Source organism: Mauremys mutica, chromosome 8 (assembly GCF_020497125.1).
Source record: "Mauremys mutica isolate MM-2020 ecotype Southern chromosome 8, ASM2049712v1, whole genome shotgun sequence".
Classification (NCBI taxonomy): Eukaryota; Metazoa; Chordata; order Testudines; family Geoemydidae; genus Mauremys; species Mauremys mutica.
Window position 1 is genome coordinate 58505594 of NC_059079.1, and position 19018 is coordinate 58524611.

The 19018-nt window shown below is 43.1% G+C and overlaps 1 protein-coding gene across 3 annotated transcripts in view; it reads right to left on the minus strand.

Annotated features, from left to right (window-relative positions):
* RALGPS2 (Ral GEF with PH domain and SH3 binding motif 2) overlaps window positions 1-19018 on the minus strand; it is a 298932-nt gene that overhangs the window by 37738 nt on the left and 242176 nt on the right. For all 3 annotated transcript variants that reach the window (XM_045028272.1, XM_045028273.1, XM_045028274.1), the window contains 3 exons: window positions 14288-14342; window positions 7532-7609; window positions 5284-5389 (listed from right to left, as the gene is read on the minus strand). In XM_045028272.1, coding sequence (XP_044884207.1) covers window positions 5284-5389; window positions 7532-7609; window positions 14288-14342 — 239 coding nt within the window. The remainder of the gene's footprint in view (window positions 1-5283; window positions 5390-7531; window positions 7610-14287; window positions 14343-19018) is intronic.

Below are 19018 nucleotides of genomic sequence, written 5' to 3' on the forward strand. Positions count from 1 at the left end.
GGAAGCAGCCTCAGCTGGGGGTCACGCCCCAATCAAGCCAGGAGCAGACAGTCTCTCTCTGGCTGTAGGGGGAGACGGGCCTGGCTGCTGGGGAGCTAGATAAGGTATCTGAGCTGTAGCAGGGCTGGGGGAAGGCCCAGGGAGTGGCCTAGTATAAGGCCAAATAGGTACTGGGGTTGTACGGGACAGCCCAAGGCTAGGCCGAGGCAGCAGGTCCAAACTCCTCCTTGCCTGTGATGAGTGGCTTATACTGCAGTCTGCCCCAGGGAGCGGGGACTAGTTGGTGACTGGCAGTAGCCTACGACTGAGGTAAGGTGGGGATAAGGGGTGGAGGCTCCCTGGGGAGGGGAGACCCAGTGAGACTGCAGTCTGAAAGGGGCACCGGGGTCCAAGAGGGACTTGGAACCCAGCAGGAAGTGGGACACCGGCCTGCAGAGGGCACTCCAGAGTTGAAGAACTAATTCCCAGGACGACCGACAGGAGGCACCACAGGGGTGAGTCGCTGCCCCATTACACTGCCTCAATTAGGGCCCTGAATTCTTGGGCCAAGTCCTGGGGCAGGGAATCCTCGAATTTATGAAGGGAATCCCCAAAGTTTAAGTTATATCTCCCCAAAAGAATCTGGTGGTTTGCTACCCTGAACTGACGGCTGGCCGTTGAATAAATTTTTCTTCCAAAAAGTTCCAGCCTCTTGGCTTCTTTATTTTTGGGAGTAGAACTGGTTTGCCTGTCTTTCTCATTGGCCACAGAGGCGATCAGCAACCCTGAAGTGGGTGGGCATACAGGTATTCAAACACTTTAGGTGGGATGAAATACTTCTTTTCAGCCCTCTTGGAAGTGGGCAGGATGGAAAACGGGGTTTGCCAGAGGGCTTTAGTTATTTTTAAGACCCCATCGTGCACCGATAGTGCAACACACGAGGAGGTTGATGCCGAGAGCATAATAAACAAGGTGTCCAAGTGCTCCATCATCTCCTCCACCTCCAGGCCCAAGTTCATGGCCATCCTTCAAAGCAGGGCCTGGTGGCTCCTTAAAATTGTCCAGTAGGCTGGCAGGAGAGCACCCCGCAACACCCTCACTTGGAGACTGGGAGGGCCTAGGACATCATCGCCCATGGGGGAAGGGACTTTAGGAGTGGGCATTCGCTCCTCCCCCCAGCATCTGATTCTGGTTCACGCACTGAGCCTGGTGCCGCCAGTGCCGTCAGTTGCTTTTCCAAAGTGGCAATCGATGAGTGGTGTGAAAAGGGCATTGGCATAACCAGCATGCCCCATGCATTCAAGTAGGGCCACTGGTCCTGCTGCCAAGAAGGCATCGCGGAGGTTGAAACAGCCTCAGGTGCCCACTCGTGCTGGTGCTGCCTCGGCGAGGGGCTCAACTCCCTTTCAGAGCCCTTCGGTGACCATGGTGGGGCTGTCGACACCTGAGTTTGACGGCTAACTGTCACTGTAGGTGAAAGGTGCCTTGAGTAGGCAGATTGGTTCCAGGAGCGAGTAGACTGGTACCGCATCGGAGATCATTCCCGTGGTCTAGGTGATGGGGATTTATGTCGTGGAGACTACTGACGGGAAGACAACCAGTGCCGGCCATACTGTGACCAACATCTCCCTCTGGACAATCCATGTCAAGTAGGTGTACACCGCAAGTGCGGTGCCGGCAACCTAGGACATCTAACCGGCGACCTGGACTGTGGAGATGGAGAGTGCTGCTTCAGCATTGGGGACCAGTGTGTTTGCTTGCCCTCTGGGGTGGCTGGCTGGGCGGTTTACGGCTGGCTTGCCCTCATAGGGAGCCTTTGCTGGGTCCAGAATTGTGTGCAGTGCCAGCGGCACTGGAAGAGTCCTTTGCTCTCTGGACGCCAGTAGGGCCTGGGAAGACAACAGTCCTGCGATGAGTCAGGGTCCCCTACCACTCTTGGGAGTTGGTGGTGGATCCCTTGGGGGGACAGGGCGCTAGGGGGGTCTGATCAGGGAGGCACTCCCATATAGCTCTGGGGTGGGAGGGCAGCCCAAACTGGATCCTTTATCTGATGGCTGTTGGCCTTTATTGCTTGGTGCTGGGGAGTTGTGTTTTTTCAATTTCTTCTTGGGCATTGGCAAAGGGGAGCATTGCTTGGCAAAGCCCGGTGTTGGGGGTGCACTACACACAAGGCTGAAGTGCTGGGAGTAGAGTCCAGCTGGGAGGGCTCCAAAGCTGGGTGGAGAGCAGCCTCCATGAGGAGGGCCCTCAAACAGATGTTGTACTCCTTTTGTGTTCTCGAACGAAAGTTCCTACAGATGCGACACTTGTCCTTCACATGTGATTCCCCCAAGCACATTAGGCAGCTGATATGGCATAGGCCTGTACAGGCCAAACAGGGCTTAAAACCCGGAAACCAGGGCATACCCCGCCTGGGGCAAAGTCCCCACTGGGACTCTAACTTATTAGCTACACTACTTTACTACTACTTACTAATTAACTACTGTAAACAAACTATTTACAAGACACTAAAAGTTTGAAGGAAGGAGAGACTCGCTAATCAACTTGCTAGGCAAGGAGAAAAAGTCGCACCGACCAACTGTCACAGGCGGTAAGAAGCAACTGAGAGGGCATAGGGCTGGCGATGTCTTATATACCGACACATGAGTGTGGCACTCCACAGCTGACCCTATAGATACCGCTAAGGCAAAAATCTCCGATGACTGTGCACATGGGTGCACACACACACCTAGAATGGAACTGACATGAGCAAGCACTCAAAGAAGAACATGTCTTCTGTTCCAAAGTCACTATTAATCAGGTGATGCTTAGATAGTGGTATAATTGTCTTCCTCTCAATGGATTCTAAGTCTATCACAACGTGACCATCTCTATTAACTAGTGTAGTGGGAACAATAACATTGCTTCTAACCCACAGACAGCAAGCCAACTGAGCTACAATAACAGGCATTTGTGATGGCTTATAAAAAGCTATTGATTATTTTTGATGTGCTGCTCTTTGTCAGCAAATTGTCAGTTGAAATTACCATGTTTAAATAAAAATAAATTTCCAAACCAGCTGCTGATAGAAGCAATATTAACAAAAAGCAATATTATTTACTGTACAATATCAGCATTATAACACCTTCCTGCCAGGCATCATAACCCTCTAATTATTAAAGGACAGATGCTTTTCTTCTTCTTGTCGAACTATACATCAAGATGATTTTAAAAAAGTGCTGCAAGCATTTACTCTTTAATTTGCATACATTCATACTATATTTTAATAATTAATAATACATGAGTCTTTTTTTAAATGGTCAATTATCTTATTTCTCTAAATTTATTATGTACCAAAATATTGTAATATATGAAATATTTAAGCAGAATATGCTATTTGTTGACAAATCTGAGCAGTTTTAAAAGACCCATTATGATGCTCTGCACACACTTGTTAACATCAATAGATTTAGCAAACAAGGACATTTTGATATTTTTAATATATAAAATGAATAAACTCAGAGGAAATAAAGTTAAAGTATTTACATTACAATATCATTTGCAATACTTTTAGTTAGTTGAACACATGCATAAATTAATATATTAGAACAAGGACATTTAAGATAGACTGGGCTTGCAAATAAATGAGAAGTATAGAAATAGATATGATATTTGTGCTTGTGAAATCCAAGAAATCACATTTATAGACAAAATATTCAAAATACAGAAATAATCTATAAGGGACAGATTCTCAGCTGGTATACATTGGGATAGCTCCCTCAGTCAGTGGAACTATGCCAATTTACATCATCAAAGATCTAGCAATAAATGAGTAGGAATAATGACATTTTGTACTCCAGGTTGCTTAGTTTGTTCATTCTTCAGATCAGTTCAACAGTTAGGGAGGGAAAGGGAAACAAATGGTTAGCACTTCCACACTCCAGTTGGATATGAATGGCAGCAAAATTGACATTCTAGTTACTAAAAGGAAAGATAAAGACACCTTCCAACAACAGAACATTTTTTGGGAGATAAAGTTTGAAAAACCTACTTGGATTAAGGAGAAAAATATGTAGGTCTAAAAATGTAAATAAAATCCAAGGAATTTTGTGGTGTAAATCTACAATAATCTGATAGATATGTTACTTCTGGAGAAATACGTATTTGCTAAATCAAGAAAAATTAAGGTCCTAGATCTTGCAATTGTATCTGCATAGGCTGGCCCTTGAATCAATGGCACAGACACAAGGGTCTATCCACATGTATTCAACTGAAGCATGGGTTCCCTGTATTGTACCTTATCGTGCAGCATTCCAAGTGCTTTGACTTGGGGGTGTCTGGCAGTTATAAATATAATTATTACATACATAAATATAATTAATGGTGTGTTACCATTATAGTTTAAAGCAAAGAAGTTCAGAGAAGGATGCCATTTCCTCCTTAATATATCCAGTTTTATTTAATTCAGGCATTGTAGATTTCCCAGAATCGGATCTCGTGCCTAAGGGGGAGCGGGGGGGGGGGGGGGGGAAACCGCACCGGGTCTTTGGTGGCAGTGTGTGTGTGTGTCCGGGTCTTCGGCGGCATTTCGGTGGCGGGGGGGTCCTTCGGTGCCGCGGAAGCCCCCGAGCAGACCCCCCACCGCCAAAGTGCCGCCCAAGCCCCGGACCACTGCCGAGTATTCGAATTGGGCCCCGCCGTTCATAAAGACGGCCCTGGTAGAGCTGTCTCAACAATGTAATAAAACTGTACAGGCTGTAAATGTGAATTCTCTTGTGTCTATAGACATATCAACACTAATATTTTAACAATATTTCTGTTTAATATCAATAGTTGCCAGCCTCTTGCCCTCTAAAGGTATTTTGATTTGTTTTCTTGTAGTGGTGGATATGGATAGATAGTAAGTTATACTACCGTAAGTTAAATGTATTTATAAGTTATACAGTTTATGCAAGTGCAAAAATGTTAACAATTTAGGATTAATGGAATACTTCTGAAGGAACACAGAAGATCAACTTCCATAACAGTAATTCCCTGATTTAGACAAATCACATGAATTCCAGAAAATCAAATCTAGGAGCAGGAGCCTTTGTAAGTGGCAAATATATAAGGTACCAAATACTGAAGTCTCTACTCATTTTTTAGTCAGTTCCTACTTGATCATAATTCCTACTGATTTTAGCAAGAGTTCTGTTTCAGTAAGGACTGAGCAAAAAGTGAGCAAAGGCTTCCAGATTTTAACCAAGTAGCTTTGTTCTGTTTTAAAGATATCATTTTAAAATAGAGAAAGTGGAAAAATGGTTTAGCATATATTTGAAGTCTTACGGTAGGCTTTTTGCCTTCCTTCAATAAAGTCTTCCTCCTGAGAACACCTTGAATAGTAACTGCTCCTGGATACAAATGAACAGCCAAATCTTCAGATTCTGCAGAACTACAAGAAGCATGTGAGAAAACAGTATGAAAAAATATATAAATATCCTTTTCCCAAAGCAGTACTCCAGTCATTACCCAAACATAATGTAAACATCTGTACTTTAATTTAGAAATGCTGACATTTTATTTATTAGAATTCATCATGGAAAAAAGACTTTGGTGGCTATAAGGGACTGCTCTTAAGGAATTTACAGTCACAAGCAAAAGTAAATGATTACTCAGGCTATGGCTACATTAGAGAGCTTATAATGGCGCAGCTACATCAGTACAGCTGCGCCACTGTAAGCTCCAGTGTAGACACTCTAAGCTGACAGGAGAGCATTCTCCCATCAATTTAATTAATCCCCTAATGAGCAGTGGTAGCTATATTGATAGGAGAAACTCTCCTGCCAACATAGTACTGTCCACACCAACTCTTAGCTCAGTGTAACTTATGTCACTGGGGGGGGGGGAGTGGGGTGGCTTATTCACACCCCTGAGTGACATAAGGAGTAGTGTAGACATAACCTGTGACTCAGATTTTACAGTCAGAAGGGACCATCATGATCATCTAGTCTGACTCTTGCACATTGCAGGCCACAGACCCTCACCCACCCACTCCTGTAATAGACCCCAAGCTCTAGCTGAGTTAATTAAGTTCTTAAATCATGATTTAAAGACTTCAAGTTACAGAGAATCCACCATTTACTGTAGTTTAAACCTGCAAGTGATCCGTCGCCATGCTGCAGAGGAATAACAAACTAATGAGGCCAGAAGGTGGTTCATGATTTTAAAATGCACTTCCCAAAGCTTAGGATACAGTTGTACTTCAACTAAATCTAACTGGTAAATAATCATAGATTTGTCACTACCCCCTGAACAAGTAATGCTGTATCATTGTTGCAATATTTTATTAGAATCTTTTCCTAAGTGCTAGTGGGAAAAACTGGATTTTTTATTAGAATCATTTGAGTCAGTCAAATTACAAAAAATAAAATAAAAAATCCACAGCAAAATCTCAACAAAACATGCACAATTTAAATATAAGATATTTGAGAGCAGTAAAGGACATCAATAATAGAGAGCAGAAAACCTGGCCTACAGCAGTAAATTGTGTGTGTTACAATGCAGTTGGTGCACTATTAATTCCCTATCAATCTAAATTGTGCCCAAAAAGAATATGGCAAAAAAACAGATGCCTGGTATGGTGAAAAGGAAAACAAACTTTATTAAAAGTGAGCGACTGGCTTACAAATTATTTTAAAACAGGAAAGAGTCTTATTTTCAAAACAGGGATAATTTCAGTTTATATTAACCAGTTTACATAATTAAATTGGTGTATGCATCAGCTCTCTAGAAATATGCTGAGAAACTACAGATTTCTGACATGTCTGTTGAAGTAAACCAGAATTAATCCATTAACCCATCACAACAGTTATGCATATGCAAAATAACTCAGAAATCTGGCAAACATTTTTACTACACCTAATTGACAGTGATATACTGACAAATTCAGACACTGACACGAACATGAATTTAACTCAATTACACGCAATGCTTGCTACTCATTAATATATAAGAGTTATTCCCTTCTCTTTTACAATTCCAGTACCACACTGCTGCAGAGAGAGTTGTAATTTAATTAGACAGAATGAAAAGCTGAGTGAGCATGCAGTTTTATATATAGTGCTATTTAGAATGAGTCAGGCCACACAGAGGGCCAATTTTAATGCATGACTTGCAATTTAACCAAGTCAGCCATTTTTTAAAGGCAAGTTCAATGAAGAATTATTAACAAAAAAACACCTTGGACGCAGTCTCAAGCACAAGTCGTACGCTTTGTGGCCAACGTAGTTTCTACCACCACCACATAGTGTTGCTCTGTTAAAAAGCTACCTATAGTAAAGCATCTTTAAGTCTTGATGTAGAGATACAGTATTTAGAAACTGGATAGGCAGAACAGAATGAGCCAGAGCCTGTATGATGAAATAGATCAAATCACAGAAGAGAAATTTTCTGTTTTAAGGATAAGTCGCTACCTTAATTTTGCCTTGAAAGTTACAAAGATCAGAAATGTCAGAAGACACCCACTTAATTATCAAGCCAGTCACCAACACCAGAGGAAAAATCTGTGACCCCTGGACGCAGGGGATTATTGTACCTGCTGGCCTTCATGTGGCCTCGATAGCCATTTCGTGCCACTCTTGTCACCGGACCGAGAGAATGGTATAATCTGTTCCTGTTGGATTCCATTATAAATTGTATATATTACATATACTTTTATCCACACAAGCAGCATAATTTGCTAGAATAGTGTAATAAAGTCTCTCTTGTGCTACATAACTACCACTCCTACAATAAGCAGTAGTGGATGATTTCATTAGAAAAAAACATGCAGTTGTAGATTTCAAAATCTACATTTCTTATTCGAACAGATGTTCTTGATGTCAGTGCTCATAACACTGGGGTATTTTTATTGTCATCTCAATTAATGGGTTTTCAGAAAAGAAAAGATTCTTTTAACTCACAAAATAAAAATGAAAATACTATAACGAACTATGTTGCAAACTGCTGCCTTTAATGCTGACTACAGATACTGCTACAGACTCTGTGACGAGAAGCAAAGGGCAATAAGGCCCCTAAACTTAGAAATAGGCACACAAGCAACCGTGTGAGGAATACAAAGACTTCTTAACTCAGTCCTGAGTATTGGCACCATTTCCAAATCAATCACTGAAGCCAACAACTTACAAAGAAAATTACATACAGTCTGCTATGAGACAATATCTATTTAAAATGCTATACATTAAAAAAAACAGATACTTTGCTTGGATACCCCTTTATTGTCTGGGAAAAGTCAACAAAGCAAAATCTTGTGGCTTATTATATTATGGTTCCAAGATCAAATACAAATTATTTAAGCTCTAAGAGACAGCAAACCTGTAACATCTCAATGCGTCAGTTTAAAGGGAGTATAAACGTTACATAGGAAGTTTTAAATTTTTGAGCCCTTCGCTACTGCTGTTTTCAGTAGTCCTACCCAATTCCAGCACTTAGTTTCTAAACTTATCTTTTGAATATTATTCTGTGCCTGATTCAAAGCTGGTTATATAGGGTCAGATCCATAGCTAGTGTAAATTGATGTAGCTCCACTGAAGTCAATGGTGATATGTTGATTAATTAATAGCAGTACTGAAGAAAACACAGTAATATCAAAAAGGTTAAAACAAAATATAAAGTTTACACTCCCTTACCAACTCAAATAATTTAATATGCTGTAATAAGAATCCTCACCATAGATGTACTATAAGTATACATTTCCACTCTATTTTCCCTCCCAAGGAAACTGTGTTCTAAATAATTAATCTCTGCCCTTCAACAACTTAGGTATCTTTGAATTTGCAAAATTCGATCAGGTCAGATTTTTTTTAATTTCTAAAAAACCCTAATGATTTAGACAGCTAAACTTTTATACTTACAATTTTTAAAAATTAAATACAACTATTACATCAACAACATATATAGATGAGTGGTTTATGACTTGCATCCATCTTCCATGTAAATGATGGAAATAAGCTTTGTTCTAATCTTTAAATTTGTCTTTGCATAACAAGGAATCGATCAATCTGGATAAAAACTATATTTGGTAAATATGCCCACCAGCACTTGAGATGACAGACCATTGGTCTATCTACATGCTGGGATACAACCTCCCAGAGGAGGGAACACACTGACAAAATTTTGCTGACAGTATGATTGAGGAGAAATGATGATTAGATCTGGTTTATATCTGAACAGAATTTCAAGCGACACAGAAAAGGCACTTCTCTAGCATGAAGGCTTTCTCCCTGATGAGCTTCAAAAGCCTGCTTCAAACAAGAGGAGTGTTAGCGCTTCTCCAAAAAAAAAAAAAAAAAAGTCACAAGAACTTTTTATAATGGAAAGCCTTAGGCAACCTAAATATGGCTGTCACTACGAGGGAGAGAAAATCCAGACTGATCAATTCCCTGCCATAAAACAACAAATTGTAGGTAAGGACAAAATTGTCTCATTTTCATACACAAGAAATCATCAGTCTGGAAATGGAATATTAGGAATTAGAAAGCAACCAGGAACTCAGAACAGGAAGGGAGAGAAAGTCAAACAGAGATCAAGCGAGGATGGCAATCTGCAAGATACTACAACCAAAGCGAGCAGCTGAAGATGATGAACACATTCAACTGTGTTTTATAAATGAGTGAAAAGATGCCAGGTTGTCACTTTGCAGTGTTTCCCATAAAAAGCTGTATTTTCCCTCTTCCATGAAATAGAAAGATTTTACAGAATTAGTTCAAACTAAATAGAGGAGTTTCACCTGCTCATCTATACAATTTTACAAGCCCTGCTTAGACTTATTGAAAGATTGTGGCTTTTGATCTTGCTCTGCCTGAGTTGAATAATATCTTGGCAGACATCCAGACAATGCTACTTTATTTCATTAGGATGGGAAGGATTGGGGGAAATAAAGGGAGTCAAATATACCAATTTAAATGGTAAGGAGAAACAACCTTGAGTAAAAATCAAAATAAACAAAATAAATAAAGAAAAAATTATTAATGACAAGGCATTGAATTCACCGGCCCTCCTTGAAGAAGTAATGACAACAATGTAATGACAACTGACAAGAAAAGACAACAAGGTCATAGCCATTAGTTCAAAGGGCTGTTGCATCAACTGTCTCTGTACTAAGTTGAGCTCCCAGCTGGCTGCAGGAGCTTTAATTGAAAGATGTAATTCTGACCATGTTTTAGTTACTGAGGGCATTCTGTGCCAAAAAATTAAAAATTCTGCACCAAAAAAAAAATTCTGCACGCATTTTAAAATTCTGCTAATTTTATTTGTCAAATAAATATGGAGGCTCCAGCATGGCACTGGGGAGCACAGGACACTGGTTGCACAGAAGTGGGAGATCACTGTCCAACCCCCCCATTCCTCCAGACACGGACTCAGCAGTGAGGCTGCACTCAACCATGACACAGTGCAAGGTCCAGGTCTGCCCCAGAAACACCCCAGGGCCCTGACCCTCCATGCCAGGTACACCAGGTGTGGGCAGGCAGGCTCAGCAAGGCAGGATCCAAGTGTGGAAGGGCTTAGTTTGGGGGGACAGGTGTGGGTTCAGAGGGTTGTGTGTGGGGCAATCTGTGTGTGGGCAGCTCAGTGGAGGATCTGGATGCACAGGGGATTGTTGGGGGTTTCTGGATGCAATGGTAATGGGAGTCTGCAGGGGAGTCCAGGTGAAGGTGGCTAGGGGTGGGGGGTGGGTTTTCATCTGAGTGTGGTGGGGATAGAGCTCAGCAGGGAGGGCTGGGTGTGGGAAGGGCTGGGGGGGGCAGATGCTGAGAGAGTGGGGCTCAGTGGTGTGGGGATCCAGGTGCAGATGGTTGGGGCTTGGTGGGGTGGAGATCCGGGTGCAGGTGGCTCATTGGGGTGGTCTAGGTGTAGGGGGAGTGGGGCTCATTGTGGGGTGGGGGTTCTTAGTGCAGAGGGATGAGACTTGATTAGAGAGTCTGAGTATGAGGGGGCCTGGATGCATGGGAGTTGGGCAGATGCGGGAGCAGCTCCCTGTACAGGGATCCTTGCCCCTGCAGCTGAGGAGTGATGGGTGCAGGAAACGGAGGGAGGGAGTTTGCAGAGCTTCCTGCAGCTAGGGGAGAAATCTGGGAGTGGATCTGACCCAGCCCCAGATGCTGTGCAGGGGAAGAGGAAGTCCCATCCTTCACAGCCCAGCTGGGACTAGTAACTGAGCCTGGAGCAGGGTAGGAGCCACCAGCCAGGTCTTCCCCAGTTCTGCTCCCACCGGAGGGTCATACTGCTGGAGAGTTGCATGACCGCTCTCATGTCTTCCTTTTGCTTCCCTGTCACAAAGTTATTTTTCTGCGGGGAAGCAAAGAAATCTGAAGGGGACATAAATTCTGTATATGTGCAGTGTCATAGAATTCCCCCAGGAGTAATTTAGTGAATCAAGGGATAGGAGGGTAAAAAACTAACTTTTCCTCATAGATAAGCAGAGGGCTCTTACTGCAGTTACAAGTAAGATACCAAGGACGTTCCAAAAGTGCCTAAGGAAATTAGGCATCTAACACCCTTAGGCTAATTTTAGTGAATCTACCAAGTAAGTAGCTAAGACAGGTTTTGACTGACATTGATTCTGAAGTGAGACCGTGTTCAACATACAAACCTTTTAAAACACAGCAGATCCTTTCTGAACCACAAGAGGATCTTGACTAGCTGATCCAGATCCCAAAGTTTTTAAAGCTTACTATTAAGTTCCAGATTGCCAGTTTGAACTTCTGAGCCTTGAAACATATTAATCATTGCATTACCAAGTCTCTGGAAATAGGTAACCTCCACAGAGGGCATTTTTCAGGAAAAACAGCATTTGATAAGCAAACAAGGAAGAGGACTCAGGCCCCATCCCTTATGAATTTTCTGGTTACCTAAGCTAGGAAAGGAAAAAGAATGGGTGTACATAAGATGGTATGTCCACTTGAATTAGAATAATTTATCTTCCATATCCTGCTCTCCCACTGCCTCAGATAGAAAAAGTACAATTTCTTGTTGCTTGAAGCAAATACACTGATCTGCTGACTCCCCTCACTCTGTAAAATAAACTGAAGGGCACCGGCTTTCAGTTCCCTCTCCCTGGTTCTGAACCAGAATGGAGGTGGTAGTCATGAAGGGCATTTGGTGAGTCATGGTTTTGCTAATGGCTACAATTCCAACTAATTGATGCTTCTCCTTTATTCACAAAGGGACCTTTTTCCTTAACAAGAATGGAACTCTACTGTACAACTTTCCAACTTTGCAGGCAGGCACCACAGTGACCTTTAATTTTAGGCATGTCAGTCAAAGCATCTCCCATCAAGTTCCTAGCTTTGCTCCACCATCTCAGTGATTGAAAGACATAAGGCATAACTATGAAGGTCTCATACATGTTCCCAGTGTCCATAAAGAATCTATGCCCCTTTCCTGGGATGGGACAAGAGAAAATATCCTCAAAAAGAGTTTACATCAAATAGGGTCCAAAAAAGCTTGCTCTTTGGTCAGGACAAAGGGAAGCATCAAAAGGATGTGGAATTTGGTGATGAATGCAGGATGAAAAATTCTCTGAGGTAGTCATGATGCTCAGGCACAAACCCATTTGTCCTGGATAGTTCCAGCCCAAACCTGCAGCAAACTTTTCAACATGCTCCCAATTGGGCAAAGAGTCTGATCCATCCAATTCTCATTATTTATTGGGAGAGGGACTGGAGATAACCTGCTTTCTTCTGGATTCTTGAGATAAGGGCCATGAGAAGTACTCTTTTCCTTTGGAGACAAGAAAGATTCTAGCAAAACATCAGAACTAATCCTAAGTTTTTTGCCCTTGAGGAAGAAATGTGTCTTCCTTGGGCCAGAGGAAGCTTACTCAGATACATGGCTTCTTTCACCACTGTAGGCTTCCCCATATAATTTTTGGCCATCAAAGGGAACTCAAATCAAATGGACACTCAATATGATACCCACATCTCAGGACCTTGCTCCACTCTTGCCAGGAAGAATAAAGTAGGAAGAGCAGAAAGAAAACCTTGTGATATCACAAGCTGCATCACATATAGGAATGGGTTATATGCAAGTTCCAGATCCTCTTCTTTCTGACTTTGTTCTGTTTAAATATCAATATAGATGACTTGAGCACTTCAGGGAATCTCTAAATGATGCTGTACGCTATAGCTTCATGCAGGGTAGCCAAGGAGCAGTCTGCTTCTCTGAAGAGACTGTTCTAGCTTCTCATCCACTGGATGCTTAGGGGCTCCTTCCATGGAAATAACAGATTTTATAGGAAGCGATGGTATTGAAGAATTCACCTTTGGTACAAAGCACAACTTAAATCTCTCTCCATAAGGAACTTGTACAATCTGAACTGCTTCTACAAGACAAAGGCAGAATACTGGGAAGGGATACATTTCCTGGCTATAAACAGAAAGTCCTTAGGCCAAAATTTCTATCCATGTCTCCATGCATACAGGTGGGCATGGTTACCCCAGTCAGTTTCCAGATTGATGGGTTCCCTGAATATGAAAGAGAGAATTATAATCCATGTTACCAGCAGACTGTTCGGTGAATAGGTAGTGGGCTCAGTACACTTTATTCATGATTCAGCTTAATAGCTTGCAGGAAAACATTAAGTTTCCAATTTTTACTATTTTCAACTGTAATTGTTTAACACCTCATCTCACTTTTGAATACTTAGGGGGTTGGATTACAGTGGTCAATGACACCTGGACAGTGTTCATATACTATGGTAATGAGCATGATATAAAAAGTCTACATTAGATAGGATAGGCAGTGATAGCTGGGATTGCTTCAGGATTAGCAGACGGAGGAGTAATCAGGAGATAGAGTGGGGGAATAGGAGAGAGCAGGCAGCAGAGTAAGGAGCAGCCAGAGCAGCAGGACTTTGGTAGGAATGCAGGGAGCCAGGAATAGAAGAGATACATAGAGGAGGTCTGAGGGCTAGTGAAGATGTTGAAACAGGAGAGGCAAACGATGTTAAGGATATTCAACAGGAGATGCCGGTATTCATGAAAAGGAAATCTGTCGGGGTTTGGTGGTGGTCCAGTTAATTCAGGAGACAAAGTTGAGCAATAAGCCATTAAGGTGACAAAGCTCTCTGTTAGCTGATAACCAAAAGGTGCTGCTCCCTAAACTGGCTTGACAAGAACCAAAGGGTACACTGTACTCTAGAAGCAATGGCTGTTACCCAGTTTATTACATAATTAAGTCCTGCACATCACTAACATTACACTTCATTTGCAAGGAGTTGAGTGATAGGTTTAAACTAGTGAGGTCTGAATGGAGTTGAAGATATAGGTTTAGATGTAGCAGTTTTTCTTACCTTTCAAATGCTGGCCACGAAGTCTCTTCACTAAGTTCTGAACCATCACTGCTACCTAAAACCAGAAGGCATAATACTTTGAAATCAACTATTTTATTCCTCAGTTTGTACCATCTGTAGTCTAATTGTTCCAATTGTGACATTTTTTCCTTAGAATTTCTATGAGAGCAATTAGGCAGAAATAAATCTATAACAAACGCTACATAGAAGGTGCTCACTTTAGGAATGACTTAAGAGTTATGGATAAAAAATGTAGGAGATATGGATTTGGTAGGAGACTGGTTCTATGTATCTGCAATATCCGAAGTCTAAAGGGGAGAAGTGTTCTCAAAATTAATGCAACAATCCCAAATTTTCATCTGTCTATTTCATGCCCAACCTGATGAGCATTTAAAAGGATCTGCTTCTTTAGGAGCCATTACAACACAAAATGTGATAATTCACTGTCATGATGAACAGATGCAGCTTCGTTACAAACAAACACAGGAGTAGACTGGAACTTAATCCACTAGCTCCAGACTAACTTCACTGAGAGTCTCCAATATCTTAAAAGCCAATGCTGATTCAGAAACCCTTAATTAACTTTTTTAAGTTAACTGAATTTAACCCAGAGCCAGCACTAGGCATAAGCAGACTAAGCAACAGCTTAGGGCCTCAAGTAGCTTAAGGGGGCTCCATATTAATTATTAGTATGTGTTCTGTGTAATCAGGGGGAAATATTTCTGCTTAAGGCCCCCAATGGGCTAGCACCAGCAATGATTTAACTGAAATGCTTATTAAAATCATAGAAATATAGAGCTGGAAGGGACCTGAAGAGGTCATCTAGTTTATCCCCTACTCCCATGCTCAGGTAGGATTAAGTATACCTAGACTTAGGCAAACAATTAGGTTTCATTGTTTAAAAATAATTGTTCATGTTTCAGGGAAGTGAGGTGCATGGTCAGACTATTAGTGCATCTGTTTTGCTCCACAGAACATATGGGATGGAGATGACAGATTCTGTAAAGACTAATATATAAATGTGAACATATGGAGGTGTTGTTGGCAGCTCCATAGTACTGAGATCTGCAATTACAATGGTGACTAAATCCCGTAGTCAGGTCTGAAAATTAGATATATGATCAGAAAACTTATGCCAGTTTCTCCTATGGTTAATTTTCTGGTTATCACTTCTGGAATCTGAAGTCATTTCAAAAGACTTTCTTTTGAAATGTGCACCTACTCAATTTTTTTTCTCAGATCCCTCTAACTTACAAATTCCTTGGCCTTAACAGCTGAAACTAAGTATATGTACAAAAAATTCTGTATAAAAGGGAGTTTAAAAAATAAAAATAAAGTTATTTACATTACTTATAACTGCTTCTGTTTACACCAAGAGATACCTTCTTGTCATTAACCTCTCTCTCTCTGGTACTTATAATGGCCCCCATTACCATAGTATCTGAGCGCCACACAATCTTTAATATATTTATCCTCAGAACACCCCTCTGAGGTAGGGCAAGCACTATTCTCCCCATTTTACAGATGGGGAACTGAGGCACAGAGATAACAATAAAGGATTTGAACCCAGCTCTCCATAGTCCTAGGCCACTGCCCTAACCACTAGATCATCCTTCCTCTCTACTGGCTACAGCACAGCCATTTAAGAATTGAAGCATTTAAAATTGAAAATGCAAACTTCAGTTGCTTCACTGTCTGCAATATAAGGCCACTCTTCCCTGCTGGACTCTCTTTCTTGCTCTTTAACCTTCAGATGAGCCCTGCTTCCTGGCTACAGCTACCAGCCTTGCTCCATTCCTCCAGCTATCACCCAATCATAAGACTGGCCTTACTGGGTCAGACCAAAGGTCCATCTAACCCAGTATCATGTCTTTTGACAGTGGCCAATGCCAGGTGCCGCAGAGGGAATGAACAGGTAATCATCAAGTGATCCATTCCCTGTCACTCATTCCCAGCTTCTGGAAAACAGAGGCTAGGGACACCAGACCTGCCCATCCTGGCTAATAGCCATTGATGGACCTATCCTCCATTAATTTATCTAGTTCTTTTTTGAACCCTGTTATAGTCTTGGCCTTCACAACCTCCTCTGGCAAAGAGTTCCACAGGTTGACTAGCTCCAGCCTCCAAAAAAATCCCTGCTCCTTAGCTCCATCCCCATTCTACAACAACAGCCTCTAGCCAGTCCATCACACTGACTTCCTTAATGCTATCCAAGTCCACAAATTCCCTACTCTGCCTACTATTGACTTGCTATATACCAGGGGTCTCAAACATATGGCCTGCGGGGCTCTTCTGTATGGCCCGCCAAGCTCCCTGTGCCCCCATCCGCCCCTCTGCCTACCTCCAGGCCAGGGGTGGGCAAACTACAGCCCAGGGGCCACGAGCCCCGCACCGCTCCCTTAAGTGGCTGGCAGCACGTCCCTTCGGGCTGGAGGGGAGGAGGGAGGAGGCAGAGGGCTCCTGTGTTGCCTCGCTTCAAGGTACCACCCCCTGCAGCTCCTATTGGCCAGGAATAGGGAACCACGGCCAATGGGAGCTTCGTGGGAGGTACCTGGAGGAGCAGCAGCGGAGCCCTCTGCCCACACTCGCTCCCCCAGGGGCTATGGTTCCGGCTGCTTCCTGGAGCGGAGCGGGGCCAGGAGCCTGCCCTGGCCCCAATGCGCGCCGCTGCTGCCCCAGAGCCGCTCTAGGTAAGTAGCGCCGGGCTGGAGCTCGCACCCCGCATTCCTCCTGCACCCCAACTCCCTGCCCTGAGCCCCCTGCCGCACCCCACACCCCTCCTGCACCCCAACTCCCTGCCCTGAACCCCCTGCCGCACCCCACACCCCTCCTGCACCCCAACTCCCTGCCCTGAGCCCTCTGCTGCATCCCACACCCCTCCTGCACCTCAACTCTCTGCCCTGAGACCCTGCCACACCCTGCACCCCCTAGTGACAGGGAAGGGGCAGCATTGGGGTGGGGACTTTGGGAAAGGGGGTGGAAAGGGGCAGGGAAGGAGTAGGAAGAGGCGGGGCAGGGGCGGGGCCTCATGGAAGGGGTGGAGTGGGGGCAGGGCCTGGGGCAGTGAGGGTGGGGGTGTCAGTGATGCGGCCCTCGGGACAATGCACTAGACCTCATGTGGCCCTTGTGGTCATTTGAGTTTAAGACCTCTGCTATATACTATAACAGCAGGGGAGTCCCAGCTCTGAGAATGATTTTGGGGTAAGTATTTTAAAATCTTAGTAGGGAGGTAGCATTGTCCTTGAGGGTCATGGAAGGAGCCAGGGTGAAGGGCAGCTTAGAGCTGAGCTGGAGAGCAAGGCTGTCTGTGGCTTCAAGGCTGGAAAAATCAGCGAGGAACAGGGATGCCTTTGTGGATACAGCATGACTGTGCAGATGCAGAACTGGAGACTTGCTGAAAGACTACAGAATGGGGCTGGACCAGGGCATGGGGCTACTCTGAAAAACTTTTCACACCCAGCAGACATAGCTTTAAACTGAAGGTCCAGCTTTTTCCCCTTGACGTCAAAGGATTTCATGTGAACCTAATTAGAGCTTGGAGACAATGAAAATCTTCAAGCCCTGACTAGAGAAGGCTCTCTTCATTGAATACATAAAGTCTGAAAGAAAGCACAAATCTCTACTTCCCTATCTCTAGAGCCCTCCTCCTTGGCCAATCCAAACCCTAAGCTGAGGGGTCCCATCCTACAGCCACAATTCCAAGCCCCAGATTTGCTACCAAACAGATTTCAGCCAGCTTGGTCTCAGCTACCCTGATTTGTCCCTAAAAGAAGCTTTGACCTGGCTTACAACCAACACTATGGGAAATGAGTAGGAAGCTGTGGATTGGACCACAGAGTGTACAGAGCAGCCAGGAAAAAGGAGAAATGCATGAGAAGGTGCCTGTCTAATGAAGTCATTAATTCCTAACTCCACTAGGTGGACGTAAAAGTCCACAAAAAGGGGTCATCAGGATCAAGGGGAAAATACTGAATCTGTGGAGCTCCTAAACATTTTCTACTTCTACTAGCAAGCTAATTTCTAGCATTGCCATTTCAGTGAGCTTAATGCTTTTATGAGTTGAAAATTTTAAGTATTCAACTGCTTAAACGGCTACAGTAGAAGCTAGTTTGTTTGTAAAAACAGAACTAGATTCAAAATCTGTATTTTAAAACTAGGAAATTCTCATACAAAAAACTTTGTTTAAAAGTAAGGTATTAATGAATTTAAGACACCGACAAACATACAAATTCATCACTAAGATATGCACATCTTGGAATATAAAAATATATGATTAATTACATATATGCCAAGAATTCATAAATATATTTTGTACATCACAGTTAAATTGTTACTGTAAAATGGATTTTGAGATAGAAAAGTTACTCACTGTAGTTCTTTGAGAGTACCACCTTTGAATATTATTTATACTTGCTCAAGGAACTCTGTAGACTGAGCACCTGAATGCCTTTTTAACCACCAGAGAGTCAATACTGAACTAACACAGTGTTAGACTTAGGGCAGATCTACATGGGAAGGGTTACATCGATGCAGCTGTACTGCTGTAGTGCATCTGGTGAAGACGCTCTTTACTGATGGAAGAGTGCTCTCCCGTTGGCATAATTATTCCACCTCCGCAAGAGATGGAAGTTATGTCCACAAGGGAGCATCTCCCACTGACATAGCATCAGTGTGGACAGTGTTTAGGTCACTGAAACGTGCATCGCTCGGGGGGGGGGTATCTTTTTCACA